The 21,326-nt window shown below is 41.9% G+C and overlaps 1 protein-coding gene across 2 annotated transcripts in view; it reads right to left on the reverse strand.

The window, feature by feature from the left end:
• sgsm3 (small G protein signaling modulator 3) overlaps nucleotides 1–21,326 on the reverse strand; it is a 186,135-nt gene that overhangs the window by 114,490 nt on the left and 50,319 nt on the right. For both annotated transcript variants that reach the window (XM_043680029.1, XM_043680030.1), the window contains one exon: nucleotides 519–724. In XM_043680029.1, the coding sequence (XP_043535964.1) occupies nucleotides 519–724 (206 nt within the window). The remainder of the gene's footprint in view (nucleotides 1–518; nucleotides 725–21,326) is intronic.

Consider the following 21,326-nt stretch of genomic DNA (forward strand, 5'->3'; position numbering starts at 1 on the left):
CTCTCTGCTACCTTCTCCCCAGCACCCCCTCCTCATTTATCTCTCCACCCTGGAAGCTTCCTGCTTCTATTCCCGATGAAGGACTTTTGCCCGAAATGTCGATTTTCCTGCTCCTCGGATGCTGCCTGACCTGCTGTGCTTTTCTAGCACCACTCTGATCTAAACTCTGATTTCCAGCATCTGCAGTCCTCACTTTTGTCATAGTGGGAACAGACTTAGCACAAGATTGACAGCAGTTTAAAGAACTTCTCAAGGCATGTAGCAATCAGCAAAAAAGATTACTTTGCCTACATCATCCAGAACCTGGGAATGTTTTTTTTAAGTTCTATTTGTGTTTCTTAAAATTCTGTTTGGAAGGTGGCATCGATGCTGCAATGAAAGTGTTGAATATTCCAGAGTGCAAGATTAGAAAAATTAAATCTGAGCATTTGTAAAAGATAGATTATAGACTCATCTGAATATATTTTTAAAAACAGATTGAGAAATTAAAACTTGGGCTCAGAACCCAAGCAAATGACCTGAGGTCTCAAGGAGTGTGGGATTCCTGCAAGGACCAGGGATCGCAATTTCTGAGAGCGTGGCAACACAACATCAATTTTATCCCATGTCAAATCACCAACATCGTGATTGTGCGTGAACTCGAGATGTGCCTGCCATCTCAACCGCTGCTGAGGATCTTCAGGGAGTGGGACTCCAACAATTCTCCTGTTTGGTTCAGCTCCATCTGTGAAAAATACAAGAAATACATCAGTACATGGAGCAAAACCTTGTTAACAGCATCAGTACATGCCACAAACACTTCAATTACTGATCTTAAATAAGCAAACCCTGTGAAAGTGAAATAAGTGCACACCATCAGCAAATATCATGTAAGCAATCCAACAAGTATTTGGTGAGTGTGGGAATTCAATGCAGAGGGACATAGAGATGCTTAGAGCTTTAGTGATAAATATATGGAGTGGAAATTTTTGACCTGAAGAGATAAAATGATAAATTAACTAATTACAACAGAACAGCATTACAATGAACAAAGTTGCTGTTAAATGGAACCCTAGGTTCAAACTTTCATATAGAGATGTGTTTCACCACAAGAATTGCCACTGTTTTTCTGGAAAAAAGTAGAGTTTCCACTGCAATACTGACCACACAGCAGTAACACCTACTGAAGTTAAGTTCGAAAATTTTAAATTGGGGTGGGGGCGATTTTCTCCCACAAAACCAGTTCAAACACCTTGGATGTAAACGTTTCTGAAGTAAATGGAAAAGCTGCAGAAGAGAGTCAGGAAAATTGTGAAAAGTGTCACCTTCAATATCAACGTTAGGTGCTGTACTGTAACATAGATGTGACTCATTATAGGGATCACCCATTAAAGATTAAGCTTACCCTTACTTGAGAAAATTGTTTGATTATTCACATGTATTACAGTACTTTTATAATAGAAAAGCTATCAAAATGAAAATGTCCTCTGCTTTTTTCTTTGTTATCCAATTTAAGTAGACCGGCAAATCTGGCTTTTTTTAAAAAATGAAATAAAAACCACTTGAGGCAAAGAAAAGGCCTCAAGGAAGCCTCTGCTTCCCTCCACTGATCGACATTCTGCTTTGAAATGGACATAGAACATAGAACAATACAGCGCAGTACAGGCCCTTCGGCCCTCGATGTTGCGCCGATCCAAGCCCACCTAACCTACACTAGCCCACTATCCTCCATATGCCTATGAACTGGACATCTTCCTAACAGCTTAAACATGATGAATACTTAGTTGGGTTTCTAAAGCTTCAACTCAGCTGGTGGTCTTAAAATTATTGACATTTTGACAAAACCTAAATAACAAATGTATATTATTCAATTACAAACCCATCAGGCATTTCAAAGGTTTGCAAGCATTCTTTGGAAGCTGGGCAGTTATGTTGCTGTCTTCTAACAAGGCTACCCTCTGTTCCAATATTCCTCTAGCACTCTATTATGGCTTACAACATGTACTGTTAACTCAACCACTGTATGAAAAGACAAATGTAAGAAGGCACATGTGGGTCATGTAAGCCATAGAGGTAAGTAGTTGGTTTTTAATTAGACCCAGAGAAAATTTCTGCTGCAATAACCACTAAAAAAAACACAAATAAATTGAAGGCAGCCCAGAGGAGGTTCACTAGATTGACTCCAGGAGTTTGTCTTATGAAGAAAGATTGAGCAATTTAGGCCTATATTCTGCAGTTTAGAAGAATGAGAGGAGATCTTATTGAGGAATAGAAGATGCTATAGGGAATTGAAAAAGTAGACATTGAAAGGAGGTTTTCTCCTGTGGAGCAATTAAAACGAGAGGTCATAATTTTGCTTAAAGGGTTAGCAGATTTAAAATAGAGATGAGGAGAAATTACTTCTCTCAAAGGTTAAGGAATTTGTGGAATTCACTGCCCCAGTTTGCGATGCGTGCGGAGATACTCAGTAAATTTAAGAAGGAGATGATTTTTCATTAGGAACAGGTTGAAAGGTTACAGAGAATAAACAGGAAAGTGTGATCGAGACCATAATGAGATCAGCCATTACTATATTAAATGGCAGAGCAGGCTCAAAGGGTGGCTTCCTGCCACTCCTGATCCTGAGTCTTATGTTCTTACAAAAGTATGAGATTATTAACTGAGAAAGATGGGACAGCTGACACCTATTGCCTGCAACTCCTGTTCCATGTGGAAACTCCAAGTTGCTTCATGTGTCCAGAGTTACTGTGTGCACAGGAAATACCTCCAGTTGCTCAAAATCAAGTTCAGGGTATCTGAGCTTTAGGCACAGCTTAAGTCACTGGGTGGCCTACAGGAGATCTAAAAATTCCTGAAATGCACAATCCAGGAGGTGGTCACTCTGCAGCAACAGAGACTTCAGAGTAACTGAAAAGAACAAAAGCATGTCACAAATGGACAGGGTAAAAAGAGGCAGGAAAAGTGCAATATTCTGGGAGTGTGGCACATACTCTCAAATTGATTTTTAATGTTGAACATGGATCTGCTATCTTGAATCCTGCATAGTGCCTCCATGAGGGGAAATTTATTGGCAAGCCAGCACAAACCTACATTAGCAAAGCTTAGACATTATGGTACTGTGGTAATGTACCTACCTCTGGGCCAGGAGGTCCAGGTTCAAGTCCCACCTGCTCCAGAGGTGTGTCATAGCATATCTGAATAGGTTGATTAAAAATATCTACATCTGGGTGGGGAACATAGAAAGGATTAAGCTGACGAAACAACTACTGAGCAACAAGGTAACAAAATAATTAGTCAACCGCTTGTGAAGTACTGTGAACTTACATCAAAAATGTATTCAGTTCTTTGTTAACACAAGCAGTTCACCATTTCTTTGCTAATGTTATCAATTCTTTGTTGATGCAATCAGTGCTTACTTAAGGGCAAACCACTTCTTTGATGATACAAGGAAACTGCAAGTTATTTGTAAATGCAATGAGTTCTTTGTTATATTGGTGAGCCAACACCCTTAACCCAGCTATATAATTAACTTAATTGGTCGAACATGAAAAGTTCACTTTGGACTGCCTAAGGGGGCTCTCCCTGTGCACTTGTGCAATCAAAACCATAACTGAGACTCTGAAGTATGTTATTTTGAAATGTATGCCGAATACCAGGGTACAACCAAACATCTGATGGAGGAATTTGATGTCAGAACCATTGACTCAGACAGGAAAGGGTTGAGGTCTTGCAGCCAATACTTTAGGAACTTGGGAGAAAGTTAAAAATCAGAATCAGAATCAACATATTAACTCGTTACTTCCAGTACCTCGGGAAAAGTGGGATAAAACAGGTTAACTTATGGATGATAAAGTGGAGCAAGAGGATGATTTCAGATTTGGAGGACAATGGGGCTAGAGCTGGGGCAGAACATGGCTGGGTTGCATTCTAAAAAGCTGCAACTAATATCTTCACAGCAAGATTGACCAGAGCTGTTAGGCTAGATGTATCTTTAAAAGTTAATTCATGGACATTACTGGCATTGCTATCATCTGTTGCCCTTGAGGAGGTTGCAATAAGATGTCTTCTTGAATGGCTAAGTGGAGCTACGCCCAGTGCTGTGAGGAAGGGAGGTTCCAGGATTTTGATTCCGAAGAGAATTCAAGCACGCAAAGATAAACAGCATGAGAATAATTAAATTGAAAGTAAAATAGTTTAGAAATAGGAAGAATCAGACAGGAGACAAATGCTGAGCAGTCCAGGTATTGTATAATTGCATCGCATCGAGTCTGGAAGGGGTCCTCACAGTAAGCATTGCCTTGAACCAGTCTGGGAAGAGAGTGTCTTTGCATTCAGCATCACAGTCATCTTGAAAGGGTGTCCTGCTTGTGACAAAATGAAACAAGGGTCTGTTCAGTTATCAGATCCTCTTGTTGCCACAATAAACATAAATACTTCCCTCCATGAGGAAGAAATGCCTTTGGTTTTGGCAAATGCAGGGAATGTCAAATTCCAATGTTTGTTTTTTCTTGATACACGGATTGTACAGAACCATTTTAGAACCTGTGAATGTAGTTAAAGTTCTTTTTATGAATATAGTATATATTTGCAATAAAAAAAGTGGCATCACAAGGAAAACTAGAGTGGTCTTACCTTATTGCAGGAATGGAGGTTCCAACTGAATGTTTACGACTAGATAAGGTCAGGTAAATATCGCTTTTGTAGCTTAGTTTGTAAGGATTTTTTTGTGGTTTATAGTTTCTGTAGTAACAAGGAACACACAATATGGGCCCCAAGAGAAATTACTGCTATTTATTATTAAGTATCTTCCAAAAGGTGAAAGTTGCATTTCTGAAAGTATTAAGTTATGGCAGGGGAAATCAAAGCTGTGTTGTGCTTCTCTTGCTTTATGTGGGAGGCCAGGCACATTTCCAGTACCTGGGTCTAGCATGTGTGCAGAAAGTATCTCCAGCTCCACTTGGGTTTCAGAGATAAAACAGCAGCTGTGGAGCACCCACAAAACTGAGAGAATCATGAATAGCATGGATAGAGTAGTGGTCAAAGACTCCACAAGCAAAAGGATATGCGTGACCACTAGGCAGAGTAAGAGGACTAGGCAGGCAGTGTAGGAATCCCATATGACTATTCCCCAGAAAAACAGTTGTACTGCTTTGGATAGTGCTGAGGGAATGATATCTCGGAGGAAAACAGCAACAGCCAAACTCATGGCACCATGGTCAGTTCTACTGCACAGGAGAGGAGCAATAAATGTGGAAAGTGACAGCAAACAAGGCTCCAGGATAAGACTATAAAAATTAGGCCAATCAGCCCATCGAGTCTGCTCCATCATTTGACATACCTCTCAACCACATTCTCCTGCCTTCTCCCTTGTCCCCAATCATTGACTTGACTACACTCAATGGCTTGGTCTACACAGCCCTCTGCAGAAATGACTCCCACTGATTCACACTCGCTGACTGAAGGAATTCCTCCTCATTTCAGTTGTAAAGGGTCATCACTTTATTCTGAGGCTATCCAGTCCCTCCTATTAGTGGAAATATCTTTTCACATCCAGGCCCCACAGAGTTCTGAAAGTTTCAGTCAAATCCTCCCTTCATCCTTCTAAACTCCATTGAGTACAAAACCAGAATCATCGACCATTCCTCAATGACATGCCATTCATCCTAGGGATCATTATTGTAAACCTCCTCTGTACTCCCTCCAATACATGTGCATCCTTTCTCAAATACTGGACCCACAACTGCTCACAATATTCCAAATGCCTTATGATCTTGAGCCTCACACAGCTTCAGCAGTACATTTCTGCTCTTGTACTCTAGCTCTCTTAAAGTGCATTGCATTTGCCTTCCTAACTGCCAACCAAAACTGCAAGTTAATTTCAGAGAATCCTGAAATAGGACTCCCAAGTCCCTTTGTGCTTCAAACTTCTAAATCCTTCTCCGTTCAGAAAATAGTCTATGCCACCTACCAAAGTGTGTAACCTCACACCTTCCCACTGTATTCCATCTGCCACTTCTTTGCACAATCTCTTTGCCTGTCCACGTTCTTCTGCAGCCTTCCTCCCCAATATTGCCTGCCCCTCCACCTATCTTTGTGATCTGCAAGCTTAGATTCTTTCATCCAGAACATTAATATACAATGTGAATAGTTGTGGTCGCAACACTGGCCCTTGCAGATCTCCACTGGTCACCAGCTGCCATCCTGTAAAAGATTCCTCTATTCTCACTCTCTACCTTCTACCAGTCAGCCAATTCTTTATCCCTGTCAGTACCTTGCCCCTATCACCATGGGCTCTTATCTTATTGAACAGCCTCTTGTGTGGCACGTTGTCAAAGGCCTTCTGGAAATCCAAATAGATCATGAACACTGGCTCTCCTTTATCTAACTTGCCCTTGCTAGAGTCAGAGTCTTAGAATCATATAGCACGGAAACTCGTCCATGCCAACCAAGTTTCCCACTTGTTTAGTCCCACTTGCCTGAACTTGGTCCATATCCCTCTAAACCTTTCCTATTCATGTACCTATTCAAAGCTCTTTTAAATGTTGTAACAGTACCCGCATCTACCAAAGACTTCCAAAAGATTTGTGAAGTATGACACCCCTTGACAAAGCGTGCTGACTCAGTCCTATTTTACCATGCACTTCCAAGTACTCTGCAATCTCATCTTTAGTAATGGACTCTGATATCTTACCAACGACTGAGATCTGGTCAACCAGCCTGGCTTCCTGTCTTCTGCTTCCTTCCTTCTTAAACAGGGATATTAGATTAGCCATTTTCCAGCCTGGTGAGACCCTCCTTAACTCTAGTGATCCCTGATAGATCACCACCAATACCTCTTCAATCTCCTTAGTTATCTCCTTCAGAACTCTAGGTGCAGTCGATCTGGTCCAACTTCAGATCTTTCAGCTTCCCCAGCACCTTCCCCTTATTGATAGCCACTATGCTCAGCTCTGCCCCACTGACTCTCAAAGTTCTAGCATGATGCTGGTGTCTTCCACCGTGAAAATTGATGCAAAGTATTGCTTTAGTCCCTCCACTATTTCTTTTTTCCCTATTACTACTTCTCCAGCCTCATTTTCAGTGGTCCAATGTACACTCTTGCCTTTTTCTTACCTTTTGGATACTAAAAAAAACTCGCAATCTTCTTTTATATTACTAGATTGCTTACTCTCATATCTGGTCTTGCACCCTTTTCTCCCATCCCCATTGCTTTTTAGTTATCCTCTGCTTCCCAATTATCCGGCTTCCCACTAATTTTCACCACATTTTGTGCTTCCTCTTTTGCTTTTATACTGTCCCTGCCATCCCTTGTCAGCCATGGCTGCCTTATCTACCCCTTAGTATGTTGCTTCTTCCTTGGGATGAATTGTCTCCAGAAACATCTGTCATTGCTGCTCCACTGACTTCCCCGCTCGGTTCCCCTTCCAATCAACTCTGGCCAGCTCCACCCTCATGTCTTTGTGGTTACTTTTACTCAATTATAATACTATTACATCTGATTTCAACTCCTTCCCTTCAAACTGCGGGGTGGATTCTTTAACAGTATAGTCACTGACCCTAGGTGTTCCTTCACCCAAACCTCCCTAACCAAATCTGCCTTATTACACATCATAACTTTCAGAACTGTCTGTCTCCAAGTGGGCTCTACCAAAAGCTGTTCCTGAAAAAACAGCTGTTCTTTGCTTGAGATCCGCAACTATCTACTTTTCCCAATCCACCTACCTATTGAAGTTCCCATGCTTATTGTAATAATACCTTCCCTACATGCTTTTTCTATTTCCTGATTTATTTTCATCCCCACATCCTGACTACTGTTAGGAGGCTCATACACAACTCCCATCAGGCTGTTTATGCTTTGCTCTTCATCAAATTGCCCACACAAATTCGACGCCTTCTGATTCTATATCTCTTCTTGCTATCTTTTACTTTCATTTTATACGAAGACAACAACGCAGTCCTCTCTGCTCAGTTGCCAGTCCTTTCAATAAGTATTTTCTCGAATATTTAGTTCCTAGCCTCGATGCCGTTGCAACCACATTCCTGTGATACTCACATCATACCCGCCAATTTTAATTTACACAACAAGCTCATTTACCTTGTTTTGTGTATTGCACAGATTTGAGTACAACACCCTCAATCTTGCATTGACTGTCCCCTTCTCGTAATTGTCATCTGGTCATAATTAGATTAGATAACTTACTGTGTGGAAACAGGCCCTTTGGCCCAACAAGTCCACACCGACCCGCCGAAGCGTAACCCACCTATTCCCCTACATTTACCTAACACTACGGGCAATTTAGCATGGTCAATTAACCTGACCTGCACATCTTTGGACTGTGGGAGGAAACCGGAGCACCTGGAGGAAACCCACGCAGACACGGGGAGAATGTGCAAACTCCACACAGTCAGTCGCCTGAGTTGGGAATTGAACCTGTTGTCTCTGGTGCTGTGAGGCAGCAGTGCTAACCACTGTGCCACCGTGCCTGAAGTTAGACACATACTCTGTATCCTATTACTTGTTCTGGAAACTTTAGTAACTCAGCTGAGCCCTCCATTCGTTTTTTTCCATGCAATTGAACCCACTTCCCCTCCATTTATTTTAAAGCCCTATCCACAGCCCTAATTGTGAGACTCTGGTCCCAGCATGATTCAGCTGCAGCCGGTCCCATCGGAACAGCTCCCTCCTTCCCCAGTATAGGCACCAATGTCCCATGATTTCAAACCCATTTCTCCCGCACCAATCTTTGAGTCATGTATATCTTTAGTCTAGTTGACCCTATACCAATTTGATCACGGCCCAGGTAGTAATCAGAGATTACCACCTTCTTGGCTCCGCTTTTCAATTTACCTCGAGCTGCTCATGTTTCCTCAACAGGATTACATTCCTCTTTCTAACTATATCGTTGGTATCTATCGTTTTTTTTCCCTACTGCTGTTATGGACTAAGTCAGACCACACAAAACATTCCTAAGCAGACTGCTCAGACCATAACTTTGCAATTTCTTTAGATAAGTGTACAGTGAAAATTACCCAGAGTACATTAGCTAGGTTGACTATTACATTTTTAAAGCAGACAAAAAATTATTTACAAAATTATACAATGAAACACAAAGAGCAAAATAAAGAACCCCTACAAAACTCAACCTATCCAACTAGACACAATTATGCTGTTCCGAATATACACAGCAGTCCTAATAAGCAAACCCCCTTTAAAAACCGGTATAAATGGAACACATGCTCAGGTTGAAGTTGAAAGGCAGAGAGAGAGCGAGAGAGAGAGAGAGTTTCCACACAGCTCCCTGTTGAACTTCTAATCAGTTCTAGACTGAATTAAAACTGCTCAGCTGGAGAGCTGACCACTCCTTTAGCCTGAAGTCTCATCTGTTTATACATGAACAAAAGGCCTCTCAAAATCGGGCGGCACGGTGGCACAGTGGTTAGCACTGCTGCCTCACAGCGCCAGAGACCCGGGTTCATTTCCAGCCTCAGGCGACTGACTGTGTGGAGTTTGCACGTTCTCCCCGTGTCTGCGTGGGTTTCCTCCGGGTGCTCCGGTTTCCTCCCACAGTCCAAAGATGTGCAGGTCAGGTGAATTGGCCATGATAAATTGCCTGTAGTGTTAGGTAAGGGGTAAACGTAGGGGTATGGGTGGGTTGCGCTTCGGCGGGGCGGTGTAGACTTGTTGGGCCGAAGGGCCTGTTTCCACACAGTAAGTAATCTAATCTAATCTAAAAAAAATCCTTTTTATCCCTGTACCAAACCAGACCGATCGAAGCCCAGCCTGGTTTATTGCCCCTCTGAAAATAAAATCAAGGACAGAGTCTCATTGAGACAAGGAACAGCTTTTAGGGAAAAAAAGGGACTAGCTTTGTGACATCACTCCAAGGTTGTCTGTAGCCCAGATGAGTTATCTTGAATGCTGGCATCAGATAGATAACACAGCCTTCAAGATTTTTGATCCTTGCTACAGAGAACATTGTCTATTCCCTTCCCTATACTAACCCCTGATTACAATTACATTTCATCTTTTCTCCCTCCTCTTCAATAGCTCTGGTCAGTTTTCTCATCCCCCTATAGCCCCTCCTCTTATTTACACAGGGAGCAAGAATCCCAAACCTGTTAGACAAGCTCAAGGACTGAGGCTCTTTCAACACTAGTTTCTGGATTGCTCTATTTGCCTTGCTAGTCATCTCACACAGACCAAATTTGACATAGTTAATTTAAGGGGTGCGACTACCTCTGAAAAGCAGCATGCAAATCGCTTTTCAATTGAAACACAGACTCCAGCTCATCACCTCTGAGCCAGTCACCTCAAGTAACCAACACTTATGTTCACTATAAACGAAAGGGGGTCCACCAGCTCCAACATCATGCATTTACAACATACTGCCTAGCCCAGCATCTTTATCTTAATTACTTAGACCGTAATTTGATTTTTAAAAAATTCTTACTGGTTTCATAGTTTGTAGCCTGTAAATATTTCTCCTATTTACCTTGAAGCTGAAAATAACTTATTGTAGATAGTCAAATTAGTAGCTATTACCAACCCACAAACTTATAGTTTACCTGTGATGTCACTCTTTTGTACTGGGCCCTGATTCTTGATTTCAATTTATCTTGGGGCTGTGACTCACTCTGTGATCTCTCCTTCCTGACTGTGTGAAGCTTCCTGATGAACTTGGGAGAATTTCATTGCTCTTTACTTGTGGAATATCTTCTGATATTGAGTTGGCTTTGTTCAGGATATGCTATCTTCTGTTATCCTTTGTTACCTCATTACTCACAAATGAGTCTGTCAATAGCTTAGTTTAAAAACTGACCTCTTGTTCATGATGCCATTCATGTATATCTTTCCTGCTCAGACCACATGGCGAAAGGGCATGTGATGGTATGCAGCCTTCATGGTACTAGGGTGAAGGACGTCTCAGAGCTGCAACAAGATCCTGCAGGAGGAGGGTGAACAGCCAGTGGACATTGTACACATCTGTACCAATGACACAGGTAAAGGATAAGGTCCTAAAAGCAGAATATAGGAGTTGGGAAGCTGAAAAGTAGGATCTTAAAAAGGTAGAGATCTCATATTTCCTACCAGAGCCACTTGCCAGAAATAGCAGGATGTATTGGATGAACATGTGGCTCAGAGATGGTGTGAGGGGGAGAGTTTCAGATTCCTAGTGCTTTAAAACCTGTTCTGGAAGAGATGGGGCCAGTACAAACTGGATAGGTTACACCTGGGCAGCATCGAGAGTGATGCCCCAGGGGGAGTTTTTACCCAAATGGTTGGGATGGTTTGAACTAAACTGGCAGGGAGATGGGAATTTATGCAAGGAGTCAGAGGAAGAGGAATCAAGAGCAAAAGGCACAAAGGGGAAAAAAAGAAGTGATGAGCAGAGGAATCAAAGGCCAGATTCAAACAAGACTACAGTAAAAAAAAAATGGGAATGGGATAGGAACATTAAAAAGACAAGCATTAAGGCTTTGTGCCTGACAATGCAGAACATTTGAAATAATGTGAATAAACTAATCATGCAAACAGATATGATATAGTTGGGATTGCGGAGTTATGGCTGCAGGTTGACCAGGGATGGGAACTGAATCAGGGGTATTCAGTATTTAGGAACGACAGACGAAAAGGAAAAGATGGAGGAGTTACATTCCTGGTTAGAGGATATAAACACAATATTAAACAAAGATATTAGCTCAGACAATGTAGAATCGGAGTGGGGAGAATTGAGAAATACTAAGGGGCAAAAAACATTTGCAAGGGTGATATAGAGTCCACCAAATAGTTGTGATGATGGTAAACTAGGAAATCAGAGATGTAGGAGGTAAACAAACAGCTGTAATAATTGGGTTACTTTAATCTGCATATAGACTGGGTAAATCAAATTAGTGAGGAGAAAGTGAGGTCTGCAGATGCTGGAGATCAGAGCTGGAAATGTGTTGCTGGAAAAGCGCAGCAGGTCAGACTAGTCCAATACTGTCGAGAAGGAATTCCTGCAATGTTGGTTTTCTGGACCAATTAGAGAACAGGCCACCTTCAATTAGCTGGGTGGTTGAAAGTGAAAAGGAGGGTATTAGGTTACAGAAGGATATTAATGGATTGGTCAGATGGACAGATCAGTGACAAATGGAAGTGAACTCTGATAAATATGAGGTGATGTACTTTGGAATACAAGGCAAGGAGGTACTCAATGAATGGTAAGACACGAGAGAGCTCAAAGGAGGAAAGCTGCCAATCCACAGATTCCCTAAAGTGGCAAGACGGCTTAAAATGATCACTAAGGAAGAATGTGGGATGTTTGCCTTGATGTAGCACTGATTATAAGAGCAGGGAGACCATGTTGGAGCTGTACAAAACTTTTGTTAGGACATAACTGGAATACTGTGTGTAGTTCTGGTCACCACACCAGAGAAAGGATGTGATTGCCTTGCAGGGAGTGCAACGGAGATTCACCAGGAGGAAGTATTTCAGCCTTGAACAGAGGCTGGTTAAGCTAGGGTTGTTCCTTTGCTGTCTGCTCCATTACCTTAAGCGACAGTGGACATGAACACCATTATTTCTCTCATCTTCTGATCAGAAAAGAAAAAAAATGAAGGGGGTTGCAGTATTGATCAAATGTGGAAATTTAGTTTTAGACAGACATTGGTGAAAGTCTAAACCACTGCATTGTTTTCAATCCCGCATTATCAGCAACCCAGTATTCACCGCTGTATGACTTGATGTGCTACTACTTTTCTAAGTCTGAATACTTAAAATTCATGCCATAAATGTAACTGCTTAAAAATTGGACTATGACCTCTGGAGTGTTTTGTAAGAAGTGTTTGGGTGTATATGGCAGCGTGGCAATGACATCAGTAAGATAGACAATAAATGCTGGTCCATCCATCAATACACACATCTCATGAACAAATAAAACAACATAGTGATGAAGAATCAATGTAACTGAGGGCATTGACTATAAATGTTACACTTAAATGCTTTTAAACTTTTATTTATTGTTTGACAACATTTATTTGTCTTAGCCACTATACTCTGATGGAAGAGAAGTAGGGTTCCTGTCTCTCCTTACCCTCTGTTTCAGCATAAACCACAAATTCAATAAACATGTCAGGACTGTTGTCAAGAATGATGAGACTGCAAAACAAAGCACCAAGTAGTGTAATTGTGCTTGTGTGTATTCCAAGAGAAGTTAGGGAATTACGTGAGGGGGAAAGGAATAGGAGACTTTAATTTTATGAGGTGAAGGCAAAATAGACCAGGACAATACCAACAAGTCTCTCTGGCTAAGTAGCCTGTTTCACTGTTGTAAATTAGATGTTTTTTTAATGTCATTAAGATGATGTGGTAGAGAGATCAATGACAGTCTACTTATTGGAATGAATTCAGGGTCAGCTGTTCCACCCATTGGAACTTTGGGATCTCTGTTGTAAAGCAATCCAGTTAATCCCATTCCCCTGCTCTCTCCCCGGGGCCCTATACCTTTTCCTTCTTCACAAATTTATCTCTGGTTAGACTAAAAGTGGAAGAGTACAGAACAAGTAAAACAAAATAAAGCCTAGCAGTTAGTTGCCAATCATCAGTAGCTTGTGCATTCTTTATACCAATGCCTCTACCCATCACAATCAGCACTCTCCTCCCATACAATGTAAATTTGGCTTTTCCTTGAAATTGGTATCCTTGTGAATTGTCCTGACCAGCAAGATGGAAAGCTTTGACAGCAATACTTAAAAACAAGTTAGTTACAAAAAACCTTTGATGAAACACTACTTAGACCTCATCTGGAGTATTATGCTCAATATTTGGCACCATATTTGGAGAAAGATGTTAAGGCCTTGGAAACGTTAGGAAGAAAATGGTACCAATGATGACAGACTTGGTTATGTGGAGAAACTGAAGTTGTTAATAAAAAAGGATATGTGCATATATATATAAAATACTTTTCCTAACTACCTGCCATGCCAAAGTGCCTTACAGCTGGGGTGCGTAAAGTGAGGCACTGTAGTAAACGTAGCAGTCAAATTCCTCACAAGAATCCACTAAGAGCTGTGTGATCAAGACCACATAATCTGTCTTTTTGACGTTGATTGAGGAATAAATATTAGCCAGGACACTAGGGATAACTTCTCTGCCAGTCTTCACAGGATGGTTTACATCCACCAGAGGCAGGTGGTGCCTCAATTAAATGCCTCATCCGAAAGATAGAATAATAAAATCTCTACAGTATGGAAGCAGGCCATTCAGTCCATCAAGTCCACATCGACTCTCCGAAGAGCAGCCTGCGCAGACCACACTTTATCCTATCCCTGTAACCTTGCATTTTCCACAGCTAATCTACTTAGCCTATAAATCCCTGAACACTATGGGCAATTTTGCATGGCCAATCCACCTAACCTGAACATCTTTAGACTGTGGGAGGAAACCAATGTAGACACAGAGAGAATGTGCAAACTCCACAGACAGTCACCCAAGGGTGAAAATGGACCTGGATGCATGGCTCTGCAAGGCAGTAAGCTAACCATTGAGCCACTGTGCCACCCCAGATTGCACCTTCAAGACTGCAATGATCCCTCAATGTTGCTCCCGAGCGTCAGCCTTCATTTTTGTTAGCAAACCATGGAGGAACTTGAATTTGAGAGGACTTATAAGGTCTGCGAGTCTGACTCAAGGATGGAAGCTGCTAGCTTCCACTTTTACCGGGCTTGCAGGTTCCCTAGAATTAAGAGAATACTTAAAAAAAAACTATTCAAATCATGAAGATTTGGAGAGAGTAAACAAAGATAGACCTTTGTTTTTAATTGCAGAGGTTCAGTAATTAATTAAGGTTTATAGTAATTGGCAAAATAATCAAAAATCACCATGCAGAATTTTTTTTCCAGATAATGAGTTGTTCTGACCTGGAATATATTGCCTGGACTCAAGAGAAAAATTATTCTGGAGAATTTTACAGGCAATGGGGAAAGGCAGGAAAGTAGGATTATTTGGAAAACTCTACCAAGCAACTGGTCCAGGCAAGACAGATCTCATTACTTCTTCCAATGTTGTATTATTCTGAGACTGTCTGATCTAGGCTCAGGGAAGGGCCTCAGTTCAAGACCAGCATTTTCCTCGGAGGATGAAATTAAAAATAGCAAGATCTGGGAACCTTCGATGACAAGAGATATTGAAAGTTTAGCCAACAAAAAAAAAGACAAGGCCCTTGAGGAATTTAAAGGAAGTTGAAATAATTCAAACAAGAAATTAGGAGGTGCGAAAAGGGCCCTGGGCATGTAAAATTAAGGACAATCCCAAGGAATTTTATGCATATATTAGGTGCAAGGGGGTAACAAAGGAAAAGGCAGATTCACTCAAGGACAGAGGCAGGAATTTATGCATGGAAGCACAGGCAGGAGGGAACATTCTTAACGAATACTTTACATCTGTATTCACCAAGGAGGAAGGAAAGAATAGGGGAGGCATGTTGATTTTGAGGAGGAGTTGGTACTGGGTTCTTGAAAGACTTGAATGTAGGTAAATCCCCAGGGCCTAATGTGATCAATCCCAGGATACTGAAGGAAACAGAAGGAGATTGCTGGGGCCTTGACAGTCATTTTTATATCCTCTTTAGCCACATGCAAGACCTCACAAGACTGGAGAATAGACAATATTGTTCCTTTGCCCAATAAGGGCAACAGGGATAATTCAGGATAATCTAGCCTGGTAGGCCTCACATCAGTAATTAGAATCAGGATTTATTCACATTTGGAGAAGAATGAACTTATTAAAGATAGACAGCATGGATTTATGTTGGAAAGCTGACTTCTCACAAACTTGATTGAGTTTTTGAGAAAGTGAAGAAGAGTGATGAGGATAGCGCAGTGGATGTTATCTACATGGACTTTACTAAAACATCTGACAAGGTTCCTCATGGTCAGCTAGTTAAAAAGATTGAGTCAGGTGCATCTATGCTGAGTTGGGAAGTTGGGAAGAATGGACTTGTGCATGGAGGACAAAAAGTAGTTGCGGAGGGATGTTTTTCTGACTGGAGATTGGTCACCATTGATTTTCTGAAAGAATTAGTGACTTTTTTTAAATTACGAATAAACATGGATGAAAATGTAAAAATTAAAAGAACTGCAGATGCTGTCAATCAGAAACAAAAACAAAAATTGCTGGAAAAGCTCAGCAGATCTAGCAGCATCATGAATCGAGTGACGCTTCCTCAGAATGTGTGCACGCGTGTACGTAAATGTAAGATTTGATGTGGTCAAATGTAAGGCCTGATTTGTAAGAATGCACACAACACAAAATTTGTGGAGTTGGAAATGGAGTTTAATCAGAACAAGTAAAGGTCATTCTGTTTTGTCGACACAAATTCACTAATGTGATTGATGAATTGGGGATGCTGTTTCCACAGCACAAACTATTAAAACGCATGCTGGCTGTAACACAATTACGCCGCCAACACTTTAAGCGCTGTTTCTCAAGCACAATTTTTCTATAATGCAGGATTGTAGAACAATGCAACTATCACATTATGAAAGAACTGATTGTATGGGGTGATGCACTTTTGTTAGGTCAAATGCAAGAGCAAAGTATATAGTACATGGCAGAACCCTTAGGTGCATTGATATACAGAGGGATCTTGGGTTCCAAGTTCATAGCTCCCTGAAAGTGGCAAAACAAGTGGATAGGCAGTAAAGAAGGTGTACAGCATGCTTACCTTCATTAGTCAAGATACTGCGTATAAAAGTTGGCAAATCATGTTGTAACATTTGGATAGAGCATGCAATTCTGCTTGCTACAATATAGGAAGGATGTGAGGCTTTGCAGCAGGTGCAAAAGCATTTTACAGGATGGTGCCTGGATTGGAGTGTGTTAGTATAAGGAGAGATTGGACAAAACTTGGATTGCTTCCGCTACAGCAGAGGCTGAGGGACAACCTGATAGAAATATGTAAAATTATGACAGGCATGGATAGGGTGGATTGTCAGAGTCTTTTCCACCCCCCAAGATGGAAATGTCAAATACTAAAGGGCAGAGGACTAAAGTGAGAGGAGTAAAGTTTTCGGGAGATGTGTGAGGAAAGTTCTTTAATACAGAAGCTGGCAAGTGCCTGGTACATGATATTGGGGAGGTGATAGAAACGGATACTTCAGCAAAGTTTAAGAGACAATGAACACACTGGAAATAGGGGGAAACCAACAATGTGCAGGCAGGTGGGATTGGTTTATAAAAGCATCATGATCAGAACAGTCATGGTGGGTCGAGGGGCCGTACTGTTCTGTGTTCTAAGTTTGAGTTTTTTGGTTTTGATTAATAATCTGCAGATTTTCTGTGCCTGAAGTTAGTAATTTATTTGCAAGTATTTCTGTAACCATGATTTCTTTTAAAATATTTTTTGAAGTCTCGCATAGGTTTTTGTGCACCACTAATGGATTTTAGTATATTTTAAAGATTGTCTTGTAACCAGTAAGATAAATAATGGGGCATCAATGCTTGTTAAAGGTTTCAGGAACTAGTCTTGTTGCAAGCTGGTTGAGACAGAAAGACTTTGGTTTCAGTTTTGCTTCGTGTGTTGAGTAGTCCTGTGAAGTTCTTAAATGGAGATGGTTGTATAGACCAGTGTTTTTGGAGAAGGGAAGGATATAATGAACGTAGAGTGACAAGTTAAGTGTTAGCCCCAGGCCACAGAGTTAGGATCAAACCCTAAAGAGGCTACTTACAGTTGAGTACACTTGAGCTCAGGTGTATAATAACTCCAAAGGAGAAACTATCCACGTGTGCGGGCCGAGAGACAGGGTGCACATGCGCACCTGCGATGGGGGCAACAGGCAGGGCGCATGGGGGCAGGGGTGAGAGGCAGGGAACATGGGGCAATTTGTGAACACGAATGAAAGAGAGTTTAGGACGTTTTGATAAAGGTATCCAAAGCTTACAGCCCATACAATTGAAGGCACAGTTGCTGAAAAACAGGATGAAAGTAGTAAAGGGTTCTGACAGCAGAACTGCAGAATGCTCAGACAGTCATGAGGGTCAAGAACAATGCAGAGGGAAGTGTGAGGCCTTTTTTTAAATTCGCTCATGGGAAGTGGACATCATTGGCTGGCCAGCATTTTACGGCTCCTCTCTAGTTGCCTTTGAGAAGACGGTGCCTTGAACTGCTGCAGTCCACCTGCTGTAGGCTGGCCCACAATGCCTTTAGGAGAGAGTTCCAGCATATTGACATAGCAACAGTGAAGGAACACTGGCAAATTTCCAACTCAGGATGGTAAGTGGCTTGGAGGGAAACTTGCAGATGGCAGTGTTCTCATGTATCCGCTACTCTTAACCTTCTAGATGGAAATTGTTGTGGGTATTGAAGGCCTTGTCTGTGGATCTTTGGTGAATTTCTGCAGTGCATCTTGTAGACAGTAACACTGCTATTAAGCTTCAGGGGTGGAGGGAGTGAATACTTTGCACTAGATGATGTCAAGCTTCTTGAGTGCTGTTTGGAGCACACTCATCCAGACAAGTAAGAAGCATTCCATCGCACTTTTTAAAAGCCATTTTAGTGTTATAGGAGACAAGTAAATGTGCAGCTGACGGCACTGTAGAGTGGAGGATTAGACAAGTTTTTGAAGGGGTTCAGCAATCAAGAGGCTGATATATAACATTAGTGAGCATGGGAGATTGAGAAGAGATGTTTTGGCATTCGACAATTTGATGGGATCAGGAAGTGGTTCTTGAACACAAGATGTACTAGGAGAGGACATTCCCGCAGATAAAAAAGCAAAGGTGGCAGGAGATTGTGTTTTACTAACTCAAAGGAAACTGACATAAGCAGCATAATCAGTGCTTTCAAATTTAGTGCACTTGTTGGAGGAAGTGGTGCACGGAAATGAGAATAAGACATAGAGAGTCATTTATTAATCATGGCAGTCTGTAGAATCCTGGCTCCCACACAGTCTGTGACGGCTCTGATGAGAATTTATGATTTTCAGACCTTCTGGAGAGTTGTATTGCAGACTTGGCTGCAGTGTGGCTATAGTGATCAAAAAAGTTAAAGACAAGCACTTTATTGTTATCCCTTGACACTGGCTATACTGATGTTGGAGGCAGTATGTCACTCCTCCAGGTGGTACTGTGTTTGAGAATTTTTGTGGAGTTTGTGAAGGGGTGACTATGTTTGATTATGGTCTTGTAGGTGTGTCATATACTTAGGTAATTTATTGTCTGCCTTAAATCTTATTCTCAGTGTGGCTTTGAGCATTGGCTCTGTAATTCATTGTGGACTAAAGCATTTGTGGGGGCATTCAGATGTGCTGAAGCCGAAACTTATGTTAGGTATTGACAAAATCCGGACAAGTAGAACATTCATTCAAATAAAAAAGAATAAGAGCAGGCTGCACTCGAGACATTAATTAAAACTTAACTGATCAAAAAACTCATTAATTCATTCTACAAACTTAGCAGATGTGCGGCAGCTGGAAAATCTCATGGATACCTGTGTGAACCAAAGCAAGCACATCTGCAGGAACCGTTTCCAATGGAAGGAACTCCATCTGTAATTAATTGAGCTGCCAACACTTCGGCACAGAGTGAAAGTTATCTGGATGCTTTATTTCAAGGACAGACATGCGTTCTAGGATTGCACCATCTAATTCAGTTCATGGTCAAAGACAGGAACATACGACTGAGTGAGGAAGGTCTGGGAATTGAAAAGATAGAAGTGGAGGAGACTCAACCTTTTCAAAAGTCCAGGTGACTGTGTTCCTTCTGAGATTTAGGATATCTCTTCGGGGTTGGATAGGTGCTTTGAGGATTAGGTGAGGATCCAGTGGCCATGGTCCCCAAAGGTATCAATGACATCGCGACTCAAAGCAATCAGACTAGGAAAGCAATTCTGCTTATTATCCGAGTCAACAGCACATTTGAATAGGGTGACCAATATTAGAGTGTTAAACGCATGCACTGATGAAATTCTGAACTGGGAATAAATGCTTTTCTTTTAATAGAAGCATTCCTGCTTGCCATTTCCTTCTCCTTGAATTCTTTGAAGATGTGACAAAACACATACATGAAGGTGGGGCAGTGGATGGTGTGTACATGGATTTTAGCAAGGCGTTTGACAACATTCCCCATGGTAGGCTCATTTATAAAGTAAGGAGGCATGGGGTACAAGGAAATTTAATTGTCTGGATACAGAATTGGTTGGCCAATAAAAGAGAGAAGGTGGTAGTAGATGGATAGTATTCAGCCTGGAGCTCAGTGACCAGTGGTGTTCCACAGGGATCTGTTCTGGGACCTCTGCTCTTTGTGATTTTTATAAATGACTTGGATGAGGAAACTGAAGTGTGCGTTAGTAAGTTTGCTGATGATACGATGGTTGGTGGAGTGGTGGATAGTGTGAAGGGCTGTTGTAGGTTGCAACAGGATATTGACAAGATGCAGAGATGAGAAGTTGCAGATGGAGTTCAACCTGGAAAGGTGTGAAGAGATTCAGGGGACTTGATAGTTCGGGGCACAGATAGGCGGTTTTGTGGGGGCGAGAGAGACTCACATTTGGTATGTTGCCTCCCAGATGCAAGGGTACGTGATGTCTCTGATCGTATTTTCCGGGTCCTTAAGGGGGAGGGGGAGCAGCCTGAAGTCGTGGTCCACATTGGCACCAATGACAATAGGTAGGAGGAGGGCTGAGGATGTTAGGCAGGCTTTCAGGGAGTTAGGTTGGAAGCTCAGAGTTAGAATGAACTTGAGCTCCCAGGATAGATGTGTTGTCCCAGTCAAAGAAAGTTAGCCACCAGGATACATGAACACCAGCTAGCCACAAAAAGACATGACCCCCTCTCACGGATGAAAAAAACCACCATTTCGACTGGGACAACACATCTATCCTGGGACAGGCTAAGCAAAGACATGCCAGAGAATTCCTAGAGGCCTGGCACTCCAACCACAACGCCATAAACAAGCACATAGATCGAGGTGCCATCTATCAACCCCTCAGAAAATGAACAGGAAATGACATCACCACAAACCCCAGGAACCCCATCCAGGAGAAAGACAGAGTTGTTGTCTCTGGTTTGTTATCCGTACCACGTGATAGAGAGTCGAGGAATAGGGAGAGAGAACAGTTAAATGCGTGGCTACAGGGATGGTGCAGGAGGGAGGGATTCCGGTATTTGGATAACTGGGGTTCTTTCTGGGAAGGTGGGACCTCTATAAACAGGATGGACTGCACCTGAACCTGAGGGGCACCAGTACCCTTGGTGGGAGGTTTGCTAGTGCTCTTGGGGGGGGTTTAAACTAACTCTGCAGGGGCATGGGAACCCAGACTGTAGCTTTAGGGTGCAGGACCTGGAGTGTAGGAAGGTTAGGAACATGGCAT

Source organism: Chiloscyllium plagiosum, chromosome 39, assembly GCF_004010195.1.
Source record: "Chiloscyllium plagiosum isolate BGI_BamShark_2017 chromosome 39, ASM401019v2, whole genome shotgun sequence".
NCBI lineage: Eukaryota > Metazoa > Chordata > Chondrichthyes > Orectolobiformes > Hemiscylliidae > Chiloscyllium > Chiloscyllium plagiosum.